General features: G+C 33.2%; 1 protein-coding gene and 1 long non-coding RNA gene across 2 annotated transcripts; one reads left to right on the top strand and one right to left on the bottom strand.

Moving 5' to 3' along the window:
- The first annotated feature begins 369 nt into the window (after positions 1-369).
- On the top strand, positions 370-1,948 carry LOC128126319 (uncharacterized). Its single transcript, XR_008224128.1, has 3 exons — positions 370-438; positions 1,153-1,217; positions 1,369-1,948. It is a non-coding gene; the product is annotated as an uncharacterized LOC128126319 (long non-coding RNA).
- A 1,302-nt stretch (positions 1,949-3,250) lies between these two features.
- Positions 3,251-4,723, bottom strand: LOC111890673 (uncharacterized). Its single transcript, XM_023886774.2, has one exon. The coding sequence runs from the start codon at positions 4,639-4,641 to the stop codon at positions 3,343-3,345; it is 1,299 nt and encodes a 432-aa protein (XP_023742542.1). The 5' UTR covers positions 4,642-4,723; the 3' UTR covers positions 3,251-3,342.
- Between the last annotated feature and the right edge of the window lie 4,274 nt (positions 4,724-8,997).

Below are 8,997 nucleotides of genomic sequence, written 5' to 3'. Positions count from 1 at the left end.
TTTTACTCTCTCTCTAGAACCTCTCTCTAGCCTCGAAACCCGTCGAAAAGCCTAGGGAACCTCCCTAGCACGAGGCGGAAGTCCCAGAGTGCTCGACGACTCCGAGAGGAAGAACTTTTCGGCTTGGGAACGCTGCTCCAAGAAAAGTCTGGTTTTCTATAAAACCCGTTGTAAGTGAGCTACGCCTACGCTATTTTTAATATATCGTTTATTTAATTATACTAACGTTATTAAGAACTTATAATAAGTAATTGGCTATTATTATGGGTTATATAAGTATTGTTTAACGCTTATATAATAGTAATAATAGCTAGACTATTAATTAGTCTCAGCGAATAATAGACTAAACTCTAGTCGTAATAATACTAGGTTTCGTCAAAGGAAATTATTTTTTTAGAAACGAAGCGCTGTCTGAGATCGGAATCACCACCTTATCAAGTGAGTGCATAGTCCCTTTCATGAAAATGATTTTAATACAAGTATTAATTAAAGTATTAAATATATGTTAAAGAGTTAAATATTTGTTGAAGGGTTTATGTGTGAGTGCATAGTCTCTTTCATGAACATGATTTTAATACAAGTATCGATTGAAGTATTAAATAAATGTTTATGTGCGAATTATTTGATGTTGCCTGATATACTTGTTAAAGAACATACCTGATTATATATGCTGATTTAGGATAAAGAGTAAACCTAAATTAATTATGAGGAATATTGGGTAGTGTTTTCTTACGAGTACGAGTGAATTATACTCAAAGAATAAAACCTTAGTATATGTTATTGATCCGGGAGCATGGATTAGACATAGTCATTGTCCCTAGTCCGTGAGTATGGATTAGGCATAATTATTCATCATTAATCCGAGATTATGGATTAGTCATTCGTCCCAAGTCCGAGAGTATGGATTAGGTAAAGGCGTTCATTTCTGATCCGGGAGTATGGATTAGGTAAAACGGCTAATTTTAGGTCCGAGAGTATGGATAGTTTCATTGTGAGGATCGACGGGGTGGAATAAGAGTTGTTTATATATATGGTGAAATTGTATATTTTGTGAGTTTTAAACTATATATATGGTATAACATTGTGGGATTGAAATCCCTATGTAATCACCAGGTTTCCCAACCTGACCGACTCAGTTTATTTATATCACAGGTGTTGATATGAAGTCACATTACACTGAGATTTTAAGGAGATATAAATCAATAGTGATAATGAATGTAAGTTCTGTTTATGTTTTTGTTTCTGTATTGATGATGACATCCCAAATGTTTTAAAATGAATAAAAATATTTTTCTTCGAAAATGCTTTGATAACGTATTTATCACGTTTTTGCTGGGAACAAATTCCACAACATTTTTATTAAAATAGGTACTCTGATTTTTATAAAGCATAAAGAAAATCGGTCATATCTAGCCGTGAAAATGGAGATGTCACATAAGGCTAGAGGGAGTGACTCGCCATGGACTCGCTATACCACCCCCTCACCTTTGCTTGAGGAGTCGCCAAAGATGGGCCACTACACCCTTAGCGAGATGAGAGAGAAAGCAAGAGAAGACTGTGATTGGTGGTTGAGATTTGTACAATAATCGAAGAATACTAGAAGAAAATAATAAGAAAGTAAATTACTAAAATCGTCCCTATGTTTTGGTCAAAATTGCACGTTTGGTCCCTAACTTTTTTTTGCGCTCGGATCGTCCCTGTGGTCTGATTTAGTTGTGTTTTTCGTTCTTTACATACATAAAGTTAGCGACCAAATGTGTAATTTTGACCAAACTATATGGAAAAAAAATGTAACAAAATCAAACCACAGAGACGATTTGAGTGCAAAAAAAGCTAGGGATCAAAAGTGTAATTTTGACTAAATCATAGGGACGATTTCAGTAGTTTACTCTAATAAGAAAGATGATGAACCTGGGTGATTTTAGGCCTTCAATGGACTATAGTCGAAGCTTTAATATGTTATTTTGTTGTTGTTGTGTTCTTTTAATCAGAAAATTGGGGAAGATAAAGTTGTCGTTTTAACAAGAATTAAAGAGGAATATAAAGAAGTTACACATTTGGTCTTTAAAATTTCAGCAACTTTGTATTTTTTGTCCAAAAATAGATACCTTTTTATTTAATATTAAATTTTTGTGTTTTATAAACATATAATTTATTTAATATTAAATTTTTGTGTTTTATAAACATATAATTTATTTAATATAAAATGTTTGGTTATTAAATAATATAATTTATTTAATTTTGATAAAAAAATCAACGAGTATTAGGAGTGCTATCACTCCCTATGAAATGCTAACGAAAAAATGCTAGTGAGATGACACGTCAAAAAATGACATGACAGCAAAAAAAATGATGTGGCATGGTTATATAGCCACTTTAAATAATCAACAATAATAAATGAAGATCCATTTTGGTACGTGTCAATCTCATGAGTTTTGACACTTGTCATTTTATGATATTTTTGAAATAAATAATATTCACATGCCAAGTCTTAGGTTTTTCAAATTTTAAAATTAAAAAGTCACTTAATATTTATACATTTATATATGTAAAGTATAAATGTCATAAATATGATATTAAATTGCAATTAATATATTTCTTTATTTCTTATTTCAAAATTTTATTTTAAAAAATATTTATTATTTACAATTTAAAATTTAATTTCTTTTTTAATCAATCTGTGTAATAGATAAGTTTGACACCTAGTTTGTAAACATACTATCATTGTTGGATCCATAATATGCATCAAATGATTATATGATGACTTTTATTCGGAGAATCCATTACACCGGTATACCCTTTGCATCCAATATTTCAAAATTTCAGCACAAATCTCTCGGAATGTTGAACCTTTCCAACACTTATTTAATTATTTGGAACACATGCAATAAGTTATTAATTTTATTCTTTTTAGCTTGAAGACTTGGTTCTGATAGGTGGCATATGAAGGTTGAGATGTCATAATCATTATACATCAGTTTTCCACATTAAACTAAGAAAAAATATCCTTTTACAAACAGGATAATTGTTTAAGATGAAACTTGTGTACGATGATGATAGGATATATCACACAAATATTAATCAAAAGCAGTTAAGCATACATTTTATATGCATATAACCATTTTATATATACTTGTAATACATATTCATCCGAAAACTCTAAAAACTATATAGGCCAGAAAGATCATGAATTCTATACCGATTGAACATTAATGCTTTTTCTTTTTTGATTATATATCATGCATGCAAGTTAAAGAAAAAGAACGGAACTTATCACGTTCTGTTTATGGTGAATAAATTCTAATCATTTAGACAAACGGAGTTACATATGATACAAAATTGTTATTTTGTATTGCAGATGACACAATGATCAAGAATCAGTCTAGCAATGATGCTTCCGTCTTCTATCCTCAATCCACGACTTTGCTTGTTCCAGAGGTGGACACCATAAGATGAACTGCATAGTTGACCCAACTTGGCTTCGATCCATCTAAGATGCTTCCTGTTTACCGGAGGTGTAAAATAGCCTCCTATACGTGTCCAATCAACTGGATAAAATGCCTTTGGAGGTAATACAGTAAAATTCAACTTGAGTGTTGTAGCTTCTCTTTGGATCACTCTTGATACGAGATAAGGTCCATTATAACCCCATTTGTTGCCATTAAATGTTAATGCGAATTCCTCCATGAATTTGTATAACAAAGGATGGTTCTTGTCGAAAATCAATACAGCATTATTCAATCTAGTCCAGTTCCCAGACGTGGCTGTGCTTTGTGCACCAATGGAATTGTGCACACTGCTAAAATCTTTCAATATGATGAAGTCTGTATCCACGTAAACACCTCCATACTTGTAAAGAATCGCCAGTCTGATCAAATTTGACAGGTTCTGTGCTAATGGAATTGTACCAGTTTCTGTTTTCCCATTCTTGATATGATCAAGCCAAGATTGTGCTGGGGTGTTCTTGAATAAGAACTCCAAGTCTGGTGTGATGGCTTGAACTCTAAACCCACGATCAATGAATGGTTTCAAGATTCCAATCCCATAAACGGAGTCCATAGTGTTTGATAGTATCATCAAACAGCTTTTAGGGTTAGACTTCAACAAAGCATCTATAGCAAGAACTTCTCTATCTCCAAAAACCCTCAAAGATGGTGATATCCAGGTCATAAAGAACCTAACCTTGCATCCATCTTTAAAGAATTCTTGAGCCCGGTTCTTGAATCTTCTAGTCAACGGGGTTGACTTGAGAATATCGAACTCAGGAAGCTTTTCTTTGAATATCTTTTCTTTCCTGGTGTGATTGAACAGTGAAACCGACGGCTTGTGATCATCTTCTAAAACAGTTTTTTGAGCATCTTCTTTAAACATGTGGATCGGTTTATGGATGGAATAGGAAGTCAACTTTACATTTCGTACGATGAACGTCGGATTGTTTAAAAGAGGAGGATGAATTGGACTTATGGTTAGAGGTAAAGTATGAATAGGATGATAATTAGAAGGGAGTGTATGTGTAGTAATTAATATGTAGGTGAAAAATATTGCTGCAATGGAGATGGCGGATAAGACATGGAATCCGGCACAGCGACTGAGGCTTAGCCGCCGTTGCTCCGCTCTTTTCAGAGAAGAAGTTTTTATCATCGAAGATTGGATTAATTGGGTATTGGCTATTTTCAAGAATAGAATGCAGGAGACTAATGAAGTTCCTCAAACTCTTAGTTTTAATTATACTTTTAATTTAAGTGGAAGAAACATGCGGGAATAGTTTATGTCTCTGGTATGCATGGAATTGGTCGTTGACGAATGCAAGTAACAGGTGGACATGTGAAATTTATAATTCCGTATCCGATATTTTTTTAGGGTCGTGATTTTTCGATCGTATATTTTTCATTCCTCCACTGAAAACATTATATATTGACATTTATACCCTTTAGTTTAATTAATAAATAGTAAAGAGAGAAACGTAATTTCCAAACTCAACCCTCCTTCCTCCTTTGTTGATGTTTCTTTAGCCTTCTCTATACAACATGCTTCTTCATCCCACTCCTTGATCTAAACTTTCTGTCGTGATGCTCCAAAAATTGACGCTCTCGTCCCGTCGTTCATCCAAAAATCGATTGGTGTATACGTGTTTTCCTGTTGATATGCTCGAATCAATCGGTTTATGTGTGTATTCATCTACAATTCCCATCGGTATGCTTAATCAAAGGGCCATCTTGACCTATAATATCCATTTGTTTGTCTACAATTCCCGTCAATATGTGTTCATCTATAATTACTAACTAGAGTTTGGACCGTCTGTGCGATGCTGCGGAAGCCGGGTATATTAGAAAACGCAACACAACATGTATAAGGTTTGTGAGAGAAATTTTGAGACAGTTTTTAACATAATTAATTTCAACTATAGCCCAAAAAAATTATGTAATGAAACAAAACGTAACTTTAATGTGCAAGGTAACTCATTTGTATCTCGTCTATATAATATAATTTACAAATATTAACAGTGTCGTAAAAGTTTATAACGTTTAAATAAAAAGTAATATTAATAAAAATGAAAACTATAAAAAATTTATGTAAGAGACTAAAAATGTAACTTCAAAATATAGTAAGGGACAAAAATCGCGACTTGTAAAATACAAATAATTTAAGTTTAAATTTATAATTGGTAAAAATTGTTAAATAAAAATTTCTTAAAAGGAGAAAATATAAATATGAAAATTTGCTATGACAAAATACTAAATCTCTATTTTAAAAAGACTTATTTTTTTTTATTTGTCTTAGATGTACTATAAAATATGTAACTGAATCTGATTTTAGACATTTTGAATCTATACATACATAGTAAAGGAAAATGAATAGTAAAAAGCTCTTGCATCATATATATATATATATATATATATATATATATATATATATATATATATATATATATATATATATATATATATATATATATATATAACTTGGTTCAAGTATTCTAACTAATTATTGTACATCTATCGTATGCTATGAAAATGATAAAAAAAATATGTTGTTTGATAATATAAATACGTTCAATCTTACATAACAATTGTTATTAACACACATTTTCACTAATTAAATTGTCTATAAGGTTATTATACACTTAGTATTATTATTCTCATTTCTGTCAGAATGTTTTATTGGGTCATATTCTGTCAGAATGAAAATGAGTGAAAAACGATGTGTGAGAACACAAAAAAAAAATTAACGAGAATGCATGAAAATGTCAATATTCTTGTAAGGTTGAACGTATCCGCCTTGCTAAACAAATTATTCTCTTAGTAATTCTCATAGTATATGATAGATGTACAATAATTAGTTTGAATAGAATAACCTAAGCCTATATATATATATATATATATATATATATATATATATATATATATATATATATATATATATATATATAAAACGTGTGTGTGTGTTAATCTGACGGAGAGAAAGATTGTTTTTTGATTAAAAAAAATCTATTTTTTGGTATTCTAATTGATTTATTTAATGTTTCAACCATCTCCGATGGTTCTTACAAATGTTGCTTTTTTTGTTTTCAATGTTGTGGATGTGGATTGAATCATTTGTTGTAGTTACAAAGGAGGGAAGACTAGCATTACAGTAGCAACAACAAGAAGAGTTATTATATCTGGCGATCCAGGCTGAATACTTCGTAAGTGAGAGTAAATTTTCTCAGGCACTCTCGAATTATAGTTGTAGGGGCTTGAGAGAGTGAGAATGTGAGATAGTTTGGATAGGCGAAGGGGAGAGAGAGAGAGGCCACATATTCTCTTATGTAGCAGCATTAAGCTTCAATTGATTGCTTCCACATCTCACACCATCCACTAGTTTTTTCAAGTTCTAATGTCTTCAACACCAGAGGATCGGTTGAAACCAATGTTTGTACTATTGACATTCTTCTTCCTCTCCGTATATATAACCACCTTGCCAAATGTTTGAAACTCCCCCATGAATATCGCTTCTATCTATGTCATCTGATGTCTTACTCACGTGGAATATCTTGACCATGTTCTGCTCATATCTTCAATTCAGTGTTCTTTGTTGTGGTTCATCTCCCCTTTAAAGTGACAAATATATTCCACATTCAGTTGCACCCCTAAATTAAAAACACATTTCAGCTGATGGTAATTGGAGTTCGTTAATAGGTGCTTGGAGTAGTTTTTATGGTGTGTTACTTCCAGCTGAAGAAGCAACCCTGAAGGAAAAAGAAGCATCATCATGCGTTATTCAGAGTTTCGACAAAACCTAGAATCTCTCTCTCTTTAATACCTAGAAACTAAAATGGGGGTATAATTGTGTAATGCCCACGTTTCTGGCTAAGAATAAACCGAGAGCGTGCATATAGAGAACGTCCAAATCTAACTTCGTTAGAGGAAGTTATGATTTTTCTAAGATTTGGCATAATAATATGCAGCTCGGAAATCGAATTTTAGATTGATCAATTTTTAGCCGACACAATCTAAATGGAAATCGTAGCTCTCGTTAATAGGAGCTCAACGATATAAAGACAGACGAAAACAGACCTTGGATGACAAAGTTATGAGTTTTTAACGGACTGTAACTGTCTAGGCTTGTTAAAATATAACTTTAAAAATGAAGTCAAAATTAGCTGATGGAGTCTAAACGAAAGTTGTATATGATGTCGCTACCTACACATGGATATAAAGAATGTGAAAAACGGAGCTCGTATGCGAAAGTTACAGATTTTAGAAAATAATTAATTTTCTTAATTAACTTCGGAGGTGACACATAGCTGAATCAGGACCGTTGCTTCCTCCCCACGCCTTGCCACCGAATCGCGAAATGTGTCCTGTATGCACAACGTACCAGGCTTGGTACGCCCCGCATACCGAGTACGCCCAGTGTACGTCGATATTACGTCCCGCGTAATGCAAATTTCCGGCCTATAAGTAAAGGCGTAAATCACCTCATTTCCTCACACCAAATCCAATATTTCTCTCTCAAATATCCTCCTTAGCCCTCCCCTCTCTCCCTCCCCCTTCCCTAGCACTTCCCAAGTGTTAGAGGTGAAACCTGGAGTGCTAAAAGACTCCGAGAAGAAGACATTTCGGCTCAGAAGTTTTGCCCATGCAGAGCCCGACTCCTAGCTAAAACCCCTTGTAAGTGAGTTATGCTTACCCTACTTTAAGTATAACTTATGTTTAAGTTCATTATAGTTATTATGAACCTATAAACAAGATTTATAAGTGATTCAAAGTCGTTATACTGATTGATCTACTTACGGGAGATGTGTATACAATGGTCACGTTGGGCTTGGTTGTTGGATTTCAGAAAAACTATATGCCGAAATGGTCATGCCTCCCAACTGTCCTGCCTGGCTGATCCTTACTTGATAGATCATGACGTAGACCTTGAGTTAATGATAAATGTAGACTAATAATTAGTGCAATAAATATTAGACTAAAATCTTGTGATAATGATACTAGGTTTCGCCGAAGGAAAATAAAATTGTTAGAAGCGAAGCGCTGCCCGAGTTTAGAGTCATAACTTTAACAAGTGAGTGCATAGTTACTTTCATCTTACACATAGATATGAAGTATTTAATATAAATTACGTTCCATGTGTGCATATTATCCGTGTTCTTGATATCTACGTTGGATGAACAAAATATACATGTTTTATTTGATTTAAACTGTATATGTATTTTATACCTATAATTATGATCGGCAAAGATGGGTAGATACTGAAATAAATGATGAGAGGCCTCGATGTTTAAGTTGATTCATTAATCTAGCAGAGTATAGATGACGACCACGGGCTATCTAGACAGTCCAGTGGAATGTTGGCAGGCTCGCAACCTGTAGGTGTTTAAACTACGTGTTCACCAGTTGTACTCCATACCCCTCATGGTTGCCTTGTTGACATATATTGCTAAGGAATTCCCTAAGCAGTGTTGTCCACCCCGATGAAAATCCTTAGGTTAGGTCCCTTAATTTAGATGCT

Source organism: Lactuca sativa, chromosome 5, assembly GCF_002870075.4.
Source record: "Lactuca sativa cultivar Salinas chromosome 5, Lsat_Salinas_v11, whole genome shotgun sequence".
Lineage (NCBI taxonomy): Eukaryota > Viridiplantae > Streptophyta > Magnoliopsida > Asterales > Asteraceae > Lactuca > Lactuca sativa.
This window is presented reverse-complemented; position numbering and strand designations above follow the sequence as displayed.